This window comes from Heterocephalus glaber, unplaced genomic scaffold (assembly GCF_053883595.1).
Source record: "Heterocephalus glaber isolate CG9 unplaced genomic scaffold, H.glaber_assembly_v1.0 deba00001504, whole genome shotgun sequence".
Lineage (NCBI taxonomy): Eukaryota > Metazoa > Chordata > Mammalia > Rodentia > Bathyergidae > Heterocephalus > Heterocephalus glaber.
This window is the reverse complement of record NW_028258324.1, coordinates 20154764-20175199: the sequence shown is the minus strand read 5'-3', so window position 1 is coordinate 20175199 and position 20436 is coordinate 20154764. Positions and strand designations below refer to the sequence as shown.

The 20436-nt window shown below is 37.6% G+C and overlaps 1 protein-coding gene across 3 annotated transcripts in view; it reads left to right on the top strand.

Moving 5' to 3' along the window:
• The window catches only part of Slc9a9 (solute carrier family 9 member A9), a 611274-nt gene that overhangs the window by 10708 nt on the left and 580130 nt on the right, over window positions 1-20436 (top strand). For all 3 annotated transcript variants that reach the window (XR_015440847.1, XR_015440848.1, XM_004834393.3), the window contains exon 2: window positions 10800-11002. Coding sequence is in view for 1 of the 3 variants with exons in the window: in XM_004834393.3 (XP_004834450.1) it covers window positions 10800-11002 (203 nt within the window). In the remaining 2 variants the exon portion in view is untranslated. The remainder of the gene's footprint in view (window positions 1-10799; window positions 11003-20436) is intronic.

The following is a 20436-nucleotide window of genomic DNA, read 5'->3' as shown; positions in this document are numbered from 1 at the left end:
GTGAGGGAGGGGTGCGAGTTTAGTGTCTGTGGATGCCTTTCTCATGAAGACCTGGGTGGTTCTGATTTAATTTGAAAGAATCTTCGGCAAAAGTAGTTAGGGTTAGAAGCCCAATGCACTGAACTTGTTCTTCCTTTTGGGGAGATTTTTAGACTTGTCTGTGACCTGGACAAGGCTTTCCATGTTGTAAGGTGTTTCCCAAATTAAAGATGAAATAGTGTAAGAACCAAAGCCATTTTCCTCTCTGAAGATTTTTAAAAGTTGATTTCAGTCTACATTCTAAATTAATAAATAATCTATGCAGTTTTCTGGTCTTCTTAATTTCAAAGGAGCTACTGAGGAACCTTTGTCCAAACTACTATGGTACCTCTAAGATTCCCCTCTCGGGTCTAAAGGATACTGAGTGTGCACACCAAGAAAATGCATTTATGATTCCAGTTATTTACATAGATAATCTCTTCAGTTTGAATCAAATTAAAGTAATATGTTTATGGGCCGGGGATTTTACTCAGTGGTTTCACCACCTGCTGCGCAAGTGCAAGGACCCAAGTTCGATCCCTGGTACCCCACCCCCCAAAAGTTATATGTTTAATGATGTGTATACATGGAGAACCATCTATTATGTCAAAAAATTGATTTATAATAATAATAGCTAACACAAATAGCACTTGGAATGTGAGCTATGCTATTGTAAGTATTTTACATGTATTAATTCATTTAATTTTCACAATAACCATTTTTTAGCTAGGGAAACTCCGGCACTAAAAAATTAAATACCTTGTCCCAGTTCATACATCTACTAAATGTAAGGCTGGTCTCAAACCTTTGGTAGTTTAGTTCCATGTGGCAATCTGGTATCACAAACAAGTGTGCGTGTGTGTGTGTGTGTGTGTGCATGTGTAGGAAAAAGAGGTGTAGTCTTATCAATTTTACATTTTCTTGTTACAGATGAGGAAGCCAAATCAGAGAAATAAAGTGATTTACTGGTAACCAATAGGGCTGTGCTTCAAACTGAGGACTAGAAAACCCATGTTCTTTCACCTGTTTCACACATTTAGTTCTACAATATTTGGTGTCATGTAATAAATTTCTATTCTATGCCAAGAAATGGCACCTTAGGAAGCTTAAAGAAGAAATATAGAGGAACAGAAACTCAGAAAATATACAACTCATCCAAGGCTGCACAAATCTTTGGCAAGGAAACTATTTTGAAAATTAGTGATCTCAAATTTTTGCCCTAGTTGCTCTCTCATCAAAATCTGCTCACGAAGTTGGGGGTAAGGAATGGTTGGGAGTAGGAGTAGTTGAGTTTTTCTTTTATTTTGGAGCCTGAGAAATATTACACTGTTCATAGAAAACAGTCCAGCAGGGAAAATGCAGTGGGAGGCATACTGAGGAAGCACACCCACACCAAGTAGCTGGAATTGAAATATCCCAGAAACAGTGGGGAGGCTGAGCTGGAAATACGTGCTCAGCATCAGGAAAAGCAGTGTTGCAAGTTCATGTCATTCATAGTTTAAATGCCTGTGCTTATTAGAATGTGTGTGGCAGGTACTGTAAATAGTTTGAGAAAGGGACTGTGAGTTCTCATGATTTATGCAAAACTGTGTCAGTTTTGACTGAATTTAATTTTTGGAGGAGACTGAAGGTAGAATCATGAATTATGTGTCTGGGCTCTCAAAACTCTGAAACCTGTGTGCATAATCTCAAATCAGTGTGAATTATGATGACATTCCAAGACTGTGACAACATTCATTTAAAGTAACCAAACATAGTATAATAGGATGGTACCCCTCACAATGTGATTCCTAGAGTAGCAGCATCAAATCACCCGAACACTTGTTAGAAAAGCAAACATGTGGACCCAAACCTAAGCACACTGAACCAGAAACTCTGGCCCAGAAATCTGTGTCTTAACAAACCTTCCAGGTGGTTCTAATATACTAAAGTTTGAGAGTTATAGCACAAAGAAAAAAACTAAGAAAGAAAACTGAATGTTTAGTTCCTAATTTCAACTCTATTTTCTCCCATTTTTTCTTTCCTACCCCATTACCCTCATTTGGTGAAGAGAGGGTCTTGGGGACCATCTCCCCTTCTGGAGAGTGCCCCTTTCACTAACTACAACACTTTATAATGTCACCACCACTGGAGACTATTATGTGTAAACATTATGTAAACTAAACATTTGTTTAGTCAACATGTATATGGTTAGAGATCTCTGTTTTGTATTTCTCCTGTTAACTTCCTAAAATGGTGGCAAGGAAGTGTGTTAGATATGAATAAATGGGTGGTGGAGATAGTTTTTAGAGAAAAGTTATCTGCACCATCTTAGAAATCCCAGAGTCCAGTGAAGTGTGTTGTGTTTGTACATAAGTCCATGTTTTGGCATGTGTTGTATGTTTGTATGGTATCTGGTGTACACCAAGGATGGATGATGAAATATAGTAAGATGCAGAAATTCTGATGATTGGGACTTTCTCATATGACTCTATTCCATAAAATGAGAGAACTATTAAAGGAGGCATTGGAGGAATAGCTTCATGGACCACTTTCCACTTTGGATAATGAGATACTAATACTGGCAAGTATCACAGACCTATTCTGGAGTCATGATGAGATTTTTTTCTTCTTCAAAGCTAGTGGACAGTGAGCTAGCACAAAGCCATAAATTGTGTCCCTTTTAACAACACCCACACTTTCCTTTAGTCTTTGAATTTAGAAGGTTGGTGGGAAGGCAGAGAAAGAACAAAAGCCCTAAATAACCAGAAGACATTGTGTATTTTTACTTTCGTTTTCATCCCTGACTCATCTTAGGGTAAAACTAAGCCACTAAAAAGGAAAATATTAGAAAAGGCATTTAGAAATATGAGATTCAAACCCACATCATCCTCTGTATTTATTTTATTTATTTTTGGTACTGGGGATTGAACTCGGGACCTTGTGCTTGTGAGGCAGGCAGCGGCACCACTGAACTAAATCCCTGGCCCCATCATTCTCTTTAAGTCAGTATTCTAATGAAGATTCAATAAGATGGGGTAGGGATGGAAAAATCTTAAATACAATCCTTAAAAATTTGGAAGTGTAGTTAAAGTTTGATATTTTTAAATATTATCTTACAGACAATTAAATGTTGCCCAATGGTTTGCCTTTCTGAGATTATTTTTATTATGCCTTTTCTTTCTTTATTGTCACATTTGAATCCCTAGGTCATATTTTTCAAATATGAATGGTTCGAATAATACCATCACACACTTGCTACTTTTAAAGATCTCTCACTGTAAAAAGTCTTAGTAAAGAACATTCTTCCTTGACCTCTATTTAATGCTTTTCACCTTAAAATTCTACACAGATGTTCTAAATTCTTCCTCGTATAAATATAAGCTTAATCTGATGTTAACGTCTCTCTATATTTCTCACTGTACCTCAATTCTCTTTTCTCCCTTCAAGTAATTGCTTCCAAATGCTGTTTGTTCTGCTACAAAAAAAAATATTCCTCTAGTCAAGGAGCTCATTCAGTTCTTCTTTCAGATTTTCTTGACAACCATCCAAGCCCTCTTCATTCCTCTGCTGTGGCAAGGTACCCTTCATCTGAGCTGCCCTTGGCCACCACCCCAAACTGCCTGGTGTCCCTTGTCAGTGCTAAGCTTTTTGATTTACGTATACTTCTCACTAAGTGATTATGTCTTCTCTGTCTAATGCACTCTTGCACATCCGTAAGAACCTCCTCTGTGAAATTTTCCCCAACATTTGGAAAGTGAGATTAGTTGGTCTTCCTTCAGTGCTCCTTGGAGATTTGTACAATCATTTGTTTGTTAAAAAGTTTTTATATCTATTAAGATGCCTTCAGCTGCAAGTAAGAGAGACCCTAAATTTTGATATTGTAATTTTAAAAATGTATAAATGATATTGTGTAATAGGAAGAAAAGGTCTAAAGGAGTAGGGGAAGTGAGAGGAGTAGGGGAAAGGAAAGAAGGGAAAAGAAAAAATATGAGAAAAGGAAAAAATGACAACAAAGTCTTTTCAAATAGAGAAGGGTGGAGGGGGTGAAGGGAGGGCAGGGGAAGGGGAAAAAAATAAGAACCAAGAGACTCATGTAATGGTACAAGATCCCAATGATGAATGTAACCATTTTATATCTAAACTGTATCAATAAACTTAATGAAAAAAAAAGAAACCCTAACTGAAACAGACTTAAGCAATAAGAATATTTATTATCTCCATAACTGGAAGTCCAAAAGACTAGTCTTCAGGGCAGGTTGCTTTGATAGCCTAGTATTATCAGTAAGACTCAGGTCCTTTTCTTTGCTCTACTCTACTTTTCTCAGTGCTGACTTCGATGGCAGGCTGGCCATCCCTGGTGTCCACCTAGGCCCAGAAACATTCTAAGGCAGAAGAAAGCATTTCTTTTGGGTCCCTTTCTTGGGGTGTCAAAACTTTTTTTTTTCCAGTACTAAAGATTGAATCTTGGGCCTTGCACATGCTTGCAAGAGCTCTTCCACTGAGCTATAGTCACAGTTCTTGTCAAGACTTTTTTTTTGTACCAGGGATCGAACCCAGGTCCTTGCGCTTGCGCAGCAAGTGGCGAAACCACTGAGCTAAAGCCCCGGCCCCGTCAAGACTTTTGTAGGAAGCTCCCTGGCAGGATTCCTTTCACTTCCTGTTGACTGATAGAGGGTCCACAGAACCCATTCTGGAGCCAGTTACCACCAAGGGGATTGAGGACATCCCTGGAGCTGACAGGTTAATTGGAACATATGGGAGGGATGGATAGATGAACAAGATAGGGATTTCGGCTAAAAGGAGGATGGATGCTGGTTGACAATCAGTAGCATCTGATACACTTATCAGGTAGAAATGTAACTGTATATATTATTATAGTTTAAGGGTTCATTTTCTTGTTTTACTGAAGGGACTATGCCATTAATCAAGATTATTCTGCCACCATTCAGTACATTGACAGTGAAAGAACTACAGAATTCAGTTCTTCCACAATATTCATGTGCTAATTTTGTGAGGGTTCCTAAATTCTTCTGATACCATGTAGTATTTTAATGTATACCTTTGTAATGGTCTAATTAGATACATGTGAATAGGTAGGCTTGTTGCCTTATACAACTCCAGGGAACCAACACTCCTATAGAAACAGAATCAGAAAGGATTAAGATTATGTTTTGTCATGCAGTGGGGCACTGTATGTGAGAATGTGTGAACATGTAGTGCTGAGTAGAACCAGAGAGATTTTGATTTTTTTGTGTGTCTTAAAGACCAGTCTGAAATCCTGTTTAATTGAGGTTTTGTTTTATTTTAAGTCTCCATATTCCTCTAAAAAAGCAGCCTTGGAAAAAAGTTTCAGCATCTTACAGAATGACTATCCATAAGATGCAGGGAGAGAGCCAGGCACGATGGTATATGCCTGTCATCCCAGCATTTGGGAGGATGAGGAAAGATGATCTTCAGTTTGTAGCTACCCTGGGTTATATAGTGAGACCCTGTCACAAACACACAAAGAAACAAACAAAAGATGAAAGGAAAGTTGGTTATGAAATTCAGGCCTATTATAATAAGACACTTATTGTACTTAGTGGAAAGTAGGATCACAAGACTGGACAAGAGGAAAGGAGCCAGGAAGTTAAGATATTCTAATATTGTTATAATTTATATCTAATGTCCCCTGAAAGCCTCATGAGCTCACAAGTGGGACTTGGGAAGTGCATGATACTCATCAGTCGGTCTGTCCTCTGAGGAGTTTTAGGTTAAGTGTGATGCTGGGAGGTGAAGCTTGGTCAGATGAGGCAGATTACTGGAGATGTGGCCTAGAGCAGTGTATCCTTCTTTGCTCCTTTGATCTCTTTCTCTGGTTCCTGTCTTCAGTTCTTCTCTGCCACATCACTCTGCCATGCCACAGTGCCTTGGAGCCAGCTATTGTGGACTGAAATCTCTATACACTGTGAGCCAAAATAAACCTTTCCTCCTTCAATTTGTGGGTGTCTAATATTATGCCCCAGCAACAAGGGAAGTAACTAAGACAAATATTTTGGGAAAAAGACTAATTTGTATTCTTTTCTTTTATAACTGACAAGCTCCAGAGCAATACCTTTTATGTCTTTGGCATGAAAGCAGAAAGAGCACAGTAAGAGAGAGAGTGGAATTTTTTTGTATTTTCAATGTGGATAAAGAAATGAGAGCCAGTCCAAAAAGACAAGATTCATATTTATAAATGTTCCTGGGCATGAGAACATGAGGCTGCCCCCACACTCCATCCTGACCTGCCAAACATCACAGTGGCAATTTTATGTCAGGCATCTGTTAAATGGCAGTTATACTGATAGCTCTGCCAGAGCTCTGCAAGGACAGGAACATCACAGCATTTGTTGTGATGTTCCTTACAGATGACACTTGAAAATGTTGTTACCTGATAGACTACATGGAAGATCCTTTCTTCCTGACTCCAGGGAAGTTTTTGTACTTGGAGAAAGCTCAGCTATAATTCTACCCTAGGGGTCTTTTCTATATGAAAACCAAAGAAGAATAGTACATGGTTTTGGCACTGATCAGTCTCATTTTATAGTCAAAGAAACAAACCCAAAGTCTGCAGAGCAACATAAATAATATGTTTTTATAAAACTGGCTCCTAAAATGTGTGGTTCAAATTCTAAGTACTGTAACAACTCAAAACTGAAGGAGCTCAATGAGCACAGATTCCATCAGGGCACAGGTTCCCAGATGGGAGCCCAGAAGGACTTGTTAGGACAGTGGGTGCTTTAGGGATGAAGTGCTTTGCTTAGTCTCCACCAAGGGCTTGTATGCGTTGGAGGGAGGTCCGTGTTGCACAGAGAGCAGGTCTACCTTGCTGCCACCCTAAGTGTCCAGGTGCCCAAAATTGAAGAAGCAAGAGATACAGCTGAACTAGAGATTCTTCCTGGAGAAGACAATGCCAGCAGTGGGCGAAGGGGTATATCCTATGTGTGCGTGGACCACAACCAGGGGGTCGGAGCTGTGCATATATGTGCTGGGTAGGTATTGCTTTATGGCAGCAGCTGGGCTCTTTTCTCTCCTGGCAAGTATAGCTCTATTTTCATGGTTTAGTGGTGATTTTGTGCTGATAAGCCATGACAGCCAGTGTTTTCTTTCCTTCTGTGCAATAGTGACTGATACTTTCTTTGTCCAGTAACATTGTGTGGGTATAAAAACAACCCCTTCTCATTAGAATGCCCCTTCAATCTCCCTTTATATATCATCTGTTATCATATAGTCTTGTGGTATTGTGCATCAATTCAGCACTCCATAGTTCTGCCAACATATAGCCAAAGCACTGAGTTTGACCATAAAAAGCATTAGGAATCTCTGTGGGCAAATGTCTAGCCTCTGACAAGTAAGGATTTTCCAGTCTCTGTTCCTGTGGCAGAGGTGCACAAATGGGCATCTGGGTGTAACAAGCAGTTCACTACGGTGTTGTGATATTCCCCCTGACCTTTGCAATCTGCCAAGATATTGATTGTTCTCATTTCTTGGGGTTTTGAGGAAAGTAAGGGCTAGTGCCTTTTGGCTCCTGTGTTAAGCTGGGTCCTCTAAGCAGAGGGTGTTGAAAGAGATCAGTTATTAAAAAGATTTAATGGGTGACATTCTTTGAGATATAGTGGGGAGGAAACTTGAGGATCCTGGGACAGCTGTCAGACCCTGATGCAGGCCCAGCACTTGTGGACAGAGGGAAGGAAGAAAGGCTGAGCAGGAATTCTTAGGGTGTAGTGCAGTTCTAAGAAAGATATGTTAAGAGTTATGGAGGGCTCTGAGTCATGGCTGTCCTTCAGAGGAATCCCCATCTCCCTGCCTGAGTATCCCTGCTGTTTGTAGTCATTGCCTTTGAACAGGGATTGGGAAACCCCAGAGTGAAGGTGGTGATGGACTCCAGAGCCCAGGAGCTGAGACCCATTGGTCAGCTGAGCTCCTCATCATAAGAGATGCACTTTCAGGGCCAATATATCTGGTCACTTCTGGTTGCAAGCAACCTCATCATTTATTACTGTATGCTTCTTCTTAAAGACTGGGACCAGAGATGGTGCAGAGGGACAGACAGAACTATTTAATTTTTGAGGCCTCAGTGAATTTAACCACATTAAATACTAGGCACTTAACATTATGACAAAGACTTGGTTTCCTTAGTTGAGAAGTAACAGTGGACACTTCATGTTCATTTTTGTTATTTCTTTGAAAGCATTTTTGCAAAAAGAAATCTTTCACCAACTGACATGTTTAATGACATTATAATGTTTAAATGACATTATATGGTTTTTTTCTTCCATTCAGACCCCATGCAGATACTATCTTGGGCTTCCTCTCTTTGCATCTCACTTGAGTAAGACAGAATGGCAACTGTATCATTCATAATACCCGCTGAATAATTTTTAGGACATTAGTGTTTAAAAAGTGGCATTTTGGGCTGGGGATTTAGCTCAGTGGTTCCTCTGCCTGCCTCACAAGCGCAAGTGTAAGGTCCCAAGTTCCATCCCTGATACCAAAAAAAAAAAAAAAAAAGGTAGCATTTTTCCACGAGCACTCCAAACCACTTGGAATACAGATGATGTATCTTCCTTCTCTTTCTTGACTAGTTTTATTCAACAGGGTGCCTTGACTAGTTTTATTCAACAGGTGCCTATTGTTCTGTACAGATCACATTCTCAGTAAAAGTAACAGGTCCTCTGTCACTTATTTTCTCACAAAAGTTAGGATATAATATGTCTAAATATTATGGAGGAATGGGCCAAACACTGAAATAAAAATAAGTAAGATAAAATATTCTTGAGAGAAATCTGTTTTCATTTTTACCTGTCACTCTAGTTAGTTCTCCACATTGTTGCCAAAGTGCTAATTCTTATGTAAAAATCTGATTGTTTTACTCTTTTGCCTAAAATCTTTCACTAGATCTACATCACCACTGGGTTAAAAGTTAAAGCATGACAGAGGAGTCTATTTATGACCTAGCCTTTCCTTCTTACCTATTGTCTACACAGTTGTGAATTCTTTTTTCTCTCCATTTATTTTCTTCCTATGCTAGAAGTGTACGCAAGTCCTAAGTCTCTCTGTATATACATTATGTTAATTAGTTACCATTAACACTTACTAACAGAAACATCAACATGTCAATGATTTTATAATTAGAAGTTAATTTTTCATTCAATGGCCCAGTGTAAGTATCCCTGGTTCATAGACAGCTCTCCTGTACCTATTATCTCAAGGACACTTGCTCTTTAAACTCAGAGACTCTGTCTATTTTAGAGCCTTTGATTTGTTTCCACCCAGTTAATACAAAATAGAAGAGAGAAAAGAGCGGTAACAGTATCACCTACTTCAATGCTGTAGCCCTGATGTTCCGGGGCAAATGGAACAAATGCAAATGCAAATGCAAGACAACTGGGCAAATGCAAATGCAAAACAAGCAGGTAAACAAAGACCAGGCTTAGCAGTCACTTCCCAACAACACTTCTACACGTGGAGAGATTTAGGTCCTAGTGATGGACAGCTGCTTGTTATTATGCACTGCCACCCACATGTGCAGCTGTTGTTCCAGTTTCTTCTCTGATTCAGCTCATCTAGGCAAATGTTATATGAACTTTAAGATTCACCTGAACCTTTCCATAATTCACAGGGTTCAGGGTGTCTCCTCTCCGTAACAGAATGTTTCCTGGCTGTCAGAGCACATGTTATGCAGTGTTATTATTGTTTGCTTATGAGTTCACTTATATAAACTGGAGCTCCTGTAGAACTGGGACTGAATTTTTATTTTAAATCTATAAATTTCTGGCAAAAGATATGCAGCTAGCAAATGGAAGCTTATTAGATCATTGGATTTGTAAAAGAGGTAAAACTTAAAATTTGATTTTTTAAAGAGTGAACTGTGGATTATTTATCCCCAAACATATACATCAATCCTGATTTTAAATTGTCAGCTCATAAAGCCTATAAAATTTCCTTGCTGTTTGTTAGCAAATCCCTATTCAAAGGGTTCACAATTATCAGATTCCCATGAGCAACCTAACAAAGTTATAAATTTAAAAATCAAGGATCGTCACTTGGATTCAACTCATCCTGAAAAGGAATGTATCGTTAGAATGCATTTGGTTATAAGTAAGCAGAAAGTTGATTCAAATTGTTTGTAAAAATTAGAGAATATATTATAATACATTAAAAAAGTCTAAAACTAGGGTAACTGTGAAGTTGTTGGTAGGTTCAGTGGGTGAGATGACATGCAGGACCTGAGGTCTGTCTGTATCTGGGTCCTACCATCTCTAGTATGCAGACTGTGTCCTTGTATTAAATTCCTTCATGGTCAAAGGTTGCCTTGTAGTAAAAATGGAGAAAATATTGCCTTGCTCATGTCTTGAGAGAGAACAAGGCAATCTGTCACCACAAAAGGGGACTATAAATGCTTCTTTTTGATCTGAAAGGTCTAAGTTAGATATGTGCAGAGCTACAGAGCAGAAACATTCCATCCTCTAATTGGTTAGATTAGTTTGTTTGTATCATAGAAAGGTTTGATATTCTTCGGTGGATAGTAGGGGTGGCCATCTCTTCTATCCATAATGTGTGGTCTTTTAGAAAGAAAAAAATCATGCTGAATATTCAAGCAGTAGTATCCAGTATAAATATTAATGATACATTCCATTGAACTGGTATTTATGAGCAAATGACCCAACTCTTTCCCTTGCCTCTTCTGAAGGTTCCAAGTTATATATTTAAAAATATCTAATAGTGAACATTCTAAACTATCTTCCTATAGTGCAATCATTTATTCTTTATTTTAGGTCTCATAATGGGATTAATTTTACGATATGCTACAGCACCAACTGACATTGAAAGTGGAACTGTCTATGACTGTGGAAAATTGAACTTCAGTCCATCAACTCTTCTGATTAATATCACTGACCAAGTTTATGAATATAAATATAAGAGAGAAATAAGCCAGCATAACATCAGTCCTCATCAAGGCAATGCTATACTTGAAAAGGTAAGGATCTGATCTGGTCATATATATTTCCATATAACAGTTTTATCATATATGATCTTCTCATATGAAAAGCATCCACACACATATATACCCTTTTCAATACCATAATATTAGGATCATTTAGTTAACTAATAATAGATCAGTGCATTGAATTATCTTCTTTTTATACAGTAATAAGCTCAGTTGTCAGTATTTTTTCCTAGAACCTGGGAGAAGTTTTTAGCATAATTATATTGCGAGCTAGAATTTTATTAAGCTTTTAAAAAGATACAAAAATTCAGTAACTCTGCCTTTCTTCATACTTGATTTAAGTTTTCACATGTGTGTTTTAAGTGTTATTGTGTATTGCCTGCTGGCTATTTGGTTCAAATTTTCCTCAAGCCAAAGAGAAAATAAAGAGGAATGAAAATAAAAAATTCCCTTGCAAACCTGATCTAGGATGACTGGCTTCTGTCTGCCAACACAAAATGCTGGCCACTTGGCTATTCGTAAATGTACTGACATGCAGTCAATCTCAAGACATCTTGACTCTATAAATTTAGTTGGGTAATCGTAGGTTAAAAAAAGAAAAAACTAAAGAAAAATAGTGAATGATTTGTTTTTAAAAAATGGTTTAAGGCTAGTGTTGTAGTTCAGTGGTAGAACACTATCCAGTACTTTGAAGACTTAAATTTGACCCCAACATCGAAAAAAAGGTTTTATTGTAAATTTGTAAACTTCTTCAGTTATTGAGAGAAATTTTCCTTTACCTTCAGAACTCAAGATTGGAAATGAAGTGATGGGCTGGGTTTTACCACCTTTATACCATATTAAAATATTTAGTAATTTTCCATTTTGAGAGGCTTGGGGCAATTGAGAAGGTATTCAATCCGCTATTTTTCCTTATTCTTGATGATTAATTTATAGTCAGATTTTTCACATTGTCTTTGATTAATACATTTCTAGATAAGTTTGCTCAAAGCTCTTGATTAGAACTCAAGAAAGTCAAACTAATTATAATATTAAAAATCAGAGTTAGCCAGAAAAGTGAATTCTACCACACAAAAAATAAGTTAAATAATATATTTCTGAAATAAGTAGGAGTAACTTCTAGGGGCTATGTTTTGCATTTTTTTTTCCATGTGATTCTTTTTGTTTATATTGCTAACACATAGATACTGATCTTTTCAAAAGAAATTAATTTTAAAATGACCTGGTAAAAACATAGGAATTTAAATATACTCTTCAATTTTACCTTTGATTAGTACCTTGCCATACATTATTTCTTTCCTCACCCTCCGACCCACTTTTATTTACATTCCTACACAGCAGTATTTCTCCAAACATGTTAATCTTAAAAAGATACTGATAATTATTTCTGTTGCTATAGCAATTTTGTTCTCTATCAGGATTGCCAACACATGTCCAATCAAAAATTTTGATATCATATCCTTCATATAGTGATTACTTTATCAGCAGCCAGCACAAGTGCTTTCTTTTGAAAAATTAAGGGAAGAGCAGAGAAAGTGTTTAAGATCCAGACTCTCTCTTCATTTTATCAGTTGGTGGATTATCAGTTCTGCATATAAAATGGCTCTATACTTTTCTAGATAAACTTCTAAATCATGTGATTCTTTGAGTCACAATCAGCATTTGTTGCTTCAAATATCTAGGGTTGGGATTTGGTGACCCAGCATCCAGAGAAATCCTTCCCTCCTTGCGGATGAAGAAAGAGGCATCTACTGGCACATTTGTTATAATAGATGCCTTTAAATGAAAAGGATCTTATTTATAAATGGCTGGAGTATCTTACTTCATATATGTTGCTCATGGGCCAATAATGGTAGACACAAGTTGGCCTGAAAAAATGAACAACTCCCAGGCTAACTTTCTGTTGGGAATCCTCTATAACATGCAACTGTACATATCAATCAACCAATTAATCTAGGTCCACTTATTGTAAGTTTTGTAAAGAACTAATGGTGATTACTTAGAAATGTCATCCCCCTTAAGTTCCTTTAACTTCCTATGCCACAGCCTTTTAATTTACTTTAACTGATACACAAAGAAACACACAAATTTTACATATTAATGGATATTATGTAATGTTTTTACATGTGTATACATTGTATAATGTTTAAATCTTGTTAAACGTATCAGTTTTCTCATTTATCATTTCTTTATGGTGAAAACAATCACAATCCTAACTATATAATTATTATCTATAGTCATCCTACTGTACAGTAGCCTAGCAGAACTTCTTATTTTTATCTAACTATAATTTAGTACCGTCAGTCAACCTCCCTTCCTCTCTCCAGCCCCATTCTACTCTCAACTTCTGTAAGATCATCTTTCTTATTTGTAAAGTAAGAAGACTCAAACCTTCTTTGTAGGACTGTTTTAGCATAAATAAGATGATGTATGCAATGTTCCTGGCTAACATGGAGCCTTTATGTCCTACTGTTATCACTGTCACTACTCCTGCGGCCAGAACTATTGCCACTGCACTACACTGCTAAAGTCACTGCCACTTTCACTACTTCCAACAGTAATGCTACCATTGCTACTGCCAATGTTTGAACACTTAATATATCTAAAGGATTAATAAAATGTGTTTGTTTTATTTAACATCCATTTGGAGGGATAAGACCAATGTATAATATATGCCTGTAAATAATCCAGTTATAGATTGCATCATATGGATTATGAGGACTGTAAAACTTTGCAGATTAGTTGTCACAGACACTTAGGCTTGTTTGAGAGGTTTCCATCCTAGGGGAGGCAGCACTTAAGAAGGGCTTTGAAAGATGGATGTGGTTTGGGTATGCAGTAGGAATTCAGCTCAGAAAGGTCATTAGGGGAGGATGGATTGAAGGGTGATGCTGCAGTGTGTGGTTATTCAGGTAGGAAAAGAAGGGGTTCTTTTGCAAGGCTGGACACTTTGGATCAAAAGTGTGCAGAGAAGTTCTAGGATTTCAAGAATCCTTCCTGGCTAGAAAGATACAGGGTCCTAGGATAAAAATGAGAGAGGGAGAGAGAGAGAGAGAGAGAGAGAGAGAGAGAGAGAGAGAGAGAGAGAGAGAGAGGACTTGACCGGGGGTAGGGGGATAAAAATGACCCTGGATCTGCATATAGAAATCACCTAAGTAAAAGCAAGCAGACTTGACCTCTTTCAGTGGAATCTCATCATTTCATAGATGAATCAAGGAGGCACTTAGAATTAAAATTGATATGAGTCAATGACTTTAAATCTATCCATGTTATGGAGTAATTTGGAAGCTTGGGAAAAAAAATCACAGTGTCTATGTTCCACCCCTTGAGTTTATGACTTGACTGAGTTGGGAAATAGCCTGAGCTTTGGAATGTTTAGAAGATTATTAATGGAAAGACAAGTTTGGAAACCACTGATTTAAGTCCTATATTTCATTCATGTGAACATGGTAAGGAGAGAGATACCACTTTATTCTTCTTCCTCTTATCCTCACTGCTGTAGATCCTTTAGTCTCTTTATTTTGTTCCTTCAACACATCAAGAACTATCTCGCTTCAGTATCTCCATACATGTCATTCTTTTTTCCTGTTCAAACATCAGGCTCTTTCCCATCTCTAGAGGCCTTGGCTTGAAATGCCATCTCTTCAGAGAGGGCATGTCACTGCACCCTCTCAATCTCTCTCTCTCTCTCTCTCTCTCTCTCTCTCTCTCTCTCTCTCCCTCCCTCTATTTTCTACTACTCAGCATCAGGTGAAATGCCATATTTATTTTCTTGCTTTTTGCTCATTATCATTCTTACATTGGTAAACGTCAAAAGTAAAGGGCCATGCCTCAATTGACCAATACAGCCTCAAAGCATATCATGGTGTCTCATGCTTAATAGCTACTAAATAAATAGTTGGTGAATGAATTAATGACTATTAGAATGAGTTTGAGATTTTGGCAAAGCATTATAGCAGAAGAAATATACAATATTTTTAAATTATCATCTCAAAATTTGTAGAATTATAGTCCCTTGGATTTTTAATGCTTAGAGAAGTCTTAAGTTTTTCTCTAATTTTAATTGTGCATATGCAGATAGTAAATTGCTGTCCAGAGATAGCAAGATAGGTCCAGATTCTCACTACTAGTGGGCAGAGGCACAACTGGTACTTATAATTCTTGATCCTGAGTCCAGAGTGGTTTATTGTGCCTCACTCTACTGGATAAGCTCTTTAAAATGTCCCATTCACAGAGAAGGAGAAGGTTCCTGGGCTGAGGCCTAAGGAACTCCACAGTTCCAAGCAGACTTTGATGACCAGAGCTGGAAAGAGTGGAGGTTGGTCATAGCTCAAGAAGAGGTCCAGAGTAGTGGTGGCACAGAAATCACTACTGGGGCCTCACTGCATCCTTTTCTTTCATGGTATGCATGAAAGGGAGCATTTGGTCTTTGTTCCTAGAAATTACAGGTTTTGAAAATGAGTTTTATTCTTAGAAAATGAATGTAGTTTAGAAGCTTGGATGAAATTCTTGACTTTGGGATTTGGAGAGGCTGAAATGAATTCCTGTGCTGTGTAATTGCCTCTTGGAAGATTTTGCAAGAGCACGTGAGATGATTAGGCATTAATGTGATTGGAAACAGACCCCGGCTTGATGGCTTCGTATGTTTCTTCTAAGAAGAAGGTGAAACTGGAAAGTATAAGAATGATTGCAATTTATATAAAAAGCAATGTATTATACTTTTATGCTATATATAAACATATAAAATTTCAGAAATACCATATGCCAAGCTTGTTTTGTTCATGCTCCACACAGATAAAAATTTTGAACAGAAAAAAGTGATGAAAACAGCATTCTATATATTATGAGCAGATGATGAGCTAAAAACAATCTTCTGACAGGACAAAACTAGCTCATGTTGCTGTATATATATCCAGCCAGTGTTTCCAATGCTATTTGCCAAGTCATTCAGTGGATCTAAGATATCCTTAACTAGTTTTAACCTGTTGGGGCCAATATTTTATTACACATTGATTTTATAAACATTAATTTGTTATGTGATATTTAGCAATACCAAAATATCCATTTGGCATTTCTGAATTTCATGTCAGGAAAGTTCAAACAATTTATTTCAAAAATTCTTCATTTATTACTAATGTTTTATTTATTCTTTCAACATACACTGAATGAGTCCCATCGATTCTAGTATGATCTCAAGGAGTACACTAGTAAATCAAAGAAAAACATGATGTATGAATAAGTAAATAGGTAACACTAAAAGGCACACACCAAGGGGTGGGACAAGAAGTATAGACACTCAAAAGGAGCTAAACTAACTCTTGTTAGGATGATAGGAAAGATTTCAGAGTACTGATTGAGTCTGGTGGCCAGTTGTATGTTTGGTGTCTGGGTGAAGGTGGACAGGCATTTGAGATGGGGAAAACATAATAAAGCGAAGAACAAAGGGGTAAAGAATATTCCAGGAAAGACAACATTTCAAATTTGTCAAAGTCTGGCAGACCAATAAAACACAGGGCTGGAAATGAAAGCAGATTTTGGTTATAGAAATTTCTGAATGCCAGGGTGAGTATGCCTATCTTGTTTGTAGTCAATGGAAAGTGTGATTTTGACAAAAGCAAATGGATATTTAAGATGTCACGAGTAGGATGTTAAGCCAAAACAAAGAGACAGATAAAACATAAATGTAGGAGATAACGGGGTGGGGGAAGAGAATGAAGAAGAAAGGCTATGTAGGTTTTCAACCAATGTGATGTGAGGAAAAAGAGGGAGAACAGTTTATTCTATCCCCTTGCATTTGTGGGTTTACAAAAAGGAACTGAGGCAATTCAAATTTAGAAGAAGATGACTTGTAGGGAAAAATCACAAGTATGGTTTCAAACTGATAAATCATCAGTGTCTCTCATTATTAATTTATTTACCATTGCTTAGGCATATTATTTTTATAATATAGAGTTGGAAGGGTCAGCAGGCCATTTGGCTCAGAAGGTTGCAGACTCAGTGTGTTTTTCAAAATGCTGTCAGCACAGTTAAATTTATACTTCCTATCACTCATAAATCAGTTGACTATAATGCACAAAGTCAAAGGAAACTACCCAGCGAGAATTTTTGCCAAGTCTTCACTTCCTGTGTGAAAAGCGACACTATCGGTTGGTAAGGGAAGTTATTTTGAAATAAGTTACACTGCTGAGCAATCTGTCCTATTGTTTCAATGAAGAAAAATTTTCAGGCTACAAATAGTCACCAGATCTTACATCAATTGTGTTGATAAGAGTGTATATTTTTAGGAAACTCCTATAGAAATAGCTAACCATATCACTTTGTAGTTTCATTTTTCTATCATTAAATATGTTAACTAAGTCAAGTTTTTTTTTATGCTGTCCAAGTTTTCCTAATGGTAATTTTGACTTTTTGTAGCTCATAGTTTTAATTCTCCTGTATTTATTTTAAACTACTTTGCCACTTCTAGTGTTGGCCTTTTACTTGATTATTCTAGCAGCAGAGGCTGTGGGCAGAGCTCTTCCTGTAGCAGGAACAGCTTGACCAAAGAGAGTCATTGGACCATGAGATAAAACTATATAGCTAACACTGGGATATTTTGGAGAAGGATAAAGAAAGAACTAGAAAGAAAGCTCCTTTAAAACTCTTCTAGGCTGAGAGAAAGCAAGCAATAGGGTGATGAATCCATGTCTGGTGTTGAAGAAGCTTTTAGGGGATACTCTGTAGTCAAATGGATTCTATTCTTCCATCCTACAGAGACAGGGCTTCATGATTTTTATTTCTCTAACCTAAGAAGTCTTGGTTCCTACTCCATGAAGTGATCCCAGAATCTCAAGCTTGGCAGTGTGTGGTCTGACACTGGACAGACTGAGCTGCTTTCATTCTAAATCTTACTAAACAAATCAGTTGTTAATAAAGAAACTGAAATTTTATTTACTCTAGCTGTTTTCTTCTACCTGCATTCAACATTTTTTTGCAAACAAAATATTGGCTTCAAGATGATTTCAAAAACCTTCCAAGATGAAATATTCTGTTAGGTTTAAAATATTTATTTGTTATACACTCACTGTACAATGGGCACTTGTTTTCGGTGCTGCAAGTATAGCAGTGAATAAAACAAAGTTTCTTTCATCAGGGATCTTAGATTCTAGGGGAGAAATAGCAATGGAACAGTTTAACACAAGTATTTATATTCTGATGCTGAGGGGGAAACAACTGCTATGAGGAAAAGTTATCAATGTGAGAAGACAAAGAGCAAAGGCTTGGAGAGATGTTCTGGAAAGGAGAGCTCACCAAGGGGGCAAAGCTGGAGAAAGGACAGAAATGAAGAGTAGAGTGAACTGCATGGAGATCTGAAAGAAGATATGTCAAAGTGCAGGGCAAAACTAAAGAACATTTGATGCCTGTTTTATTTTGAAAATCAATTTAATATCTGTTCTTTTTTCAGAAGTCATTTTTCCTCCTTCCTAGGTCTTTGCTGTCTTATTTATCCATATTCCATGGTTTATGGAATCTTAGAAAAAAAATGTTTGTTGTGGATGAGAAAGGTGGAGAAGAAAAGTGATCAATTTGAAATGGGGAAGGAAAACCTCCAAATGATGGGACCACTCTGCACTAAGGGATACAGGGTGCCATGAGAATACCAGAATACCTTGCCCTTCCTACTGGCTAGCCTCCAGAATGCACAGGCAAACACCAAGGAGGTGTTCTAGCTACACTTTCAGTGTCACTTGGACCACCTTGAACTGCAGGATTAAGAAGAAGAATCCTACATATTCCTTCACCAAATACAAAGTTTGGGAGAGTTTAGGTTAAACCCCTGCCACTTGCAATGCAGCATGTCTTTTGGAGAGAGGGCTGCGTATGCAAAAGAAAGGGCTGCGTATGAGATTCTGACATTGGGTGGAGGACTCTTCTCTGTGTCCATCACCCTGTGATCTTCCTCCTTTACCAAAGATCATCACTCAAAACTCATGTTCTGAGGAAACAAGTCCCCAGAACATTTATTTGAGGGAAAGAATTGCATTCCAAATACCTACCCAGTTTTACGTTTTAGAAAACCAAACCAAAATTAACCAACCAAAGAAAAAACCCTAGATACTCAAAATAATGTAAAGGTTGTTGGTAACAATGCTCTCTTTGAGTGCCATGTGATTTGAATGGAGATGGGTACTGATATCTCTCATATTCACTCTTTGTTGGGAAAGGAGAGAAGACATGTAAAAGTGCCTGGGTAGGTTGGACACCAGGGTTGATATTCTTTCCAATAGACACAACTTAAAAATAGGAGAAGAGGCTGTGGCAGTAAAGTGAATGACTTCTCCAAAAGATTTTTATCCTTAAGCTTCAGAAAATATCCCTAGGGAGAAACACTGGGATGCCCCCTCATCTTCCAATCACCTGTGCTTTCTGACTATTGTCTGATCTTGGACCATCACTAAAGACATGCTGGTGGTTCCTAGACTTTTGATTTTGTCTGTGTATAGAAAAACACAGGGTTTCATTCTTTTGTTCATTCACTCGCCTAGTTCCAACAGAGATTTAGTATGGTAGCAAAGGCACATTCTACAGGAATTGTGGAAGCCAGTGTCACAGAGAATGCTGTGGACCAGTGCCTCAGGATGCTGAGGGGCTGCCTCCTACATAGGTACCACGGGACCATTTTCCACAGCTGTTTGGTCGGAGTGGGTGAATGGAGACTGTGGAGTTCTCTCCACTTCTGTACCCAATTCAGTTAAAGATCACAGAGTTATTATGTTGCATGAGAGCTGAAATTTTAAAAATTGTGACTCATGCCTTGTTATTTGATTCCATTTTCTGTATTTCTTAATCAGCTCTGGATTCATTACATGCTATTCAAGAATAAAGTGTCCCTCCTGAAACACCAAACTATCAGCCTTTTAAGAATCAACACTTACATGATAGTAACTGTTGTTTATTAGGCACCATAATATTGTGTTTGGAGCCTCACTATCCTTCCAAAGTACCAGGGTTGAATCGCAGATTTATTCTCAAGCTTTCGGGTAATCTTGAGAAGGTTGTCTAAGAGTGCATGAGGCCCTAGACTCAGTCCTTAGCACCAAAGAAGCAAATCAAAACAAAATCAAAATTTACCTAACCTTCACTGTCTTTATTCATTCAAATGAAGCAATATTAGCATCTACTTCAAAGGGTTATTATGAGGACAAGTGGAATGATTTATGTGAAGTGTTAATATGCCAAGCATGTAATAAGATCTCAGTAAATATTACCTATTACTACTGAGTACCAGATAACTGCTCAGCAGTTAAAACATTGACTTCTGAACTCTTCATTATATGTCCTGTATCAGTCAGCTTTGCATTACAATAGGAAAACACCCAAGGCAGTTAACTTATAAAGAGAAAAAGACTATATAGTTTATAGTTTTGGAGATTCAAAAGGCAAAATCGGGCAGCCCCACTGGTTTCACTTTTTGGTGAGGGCAT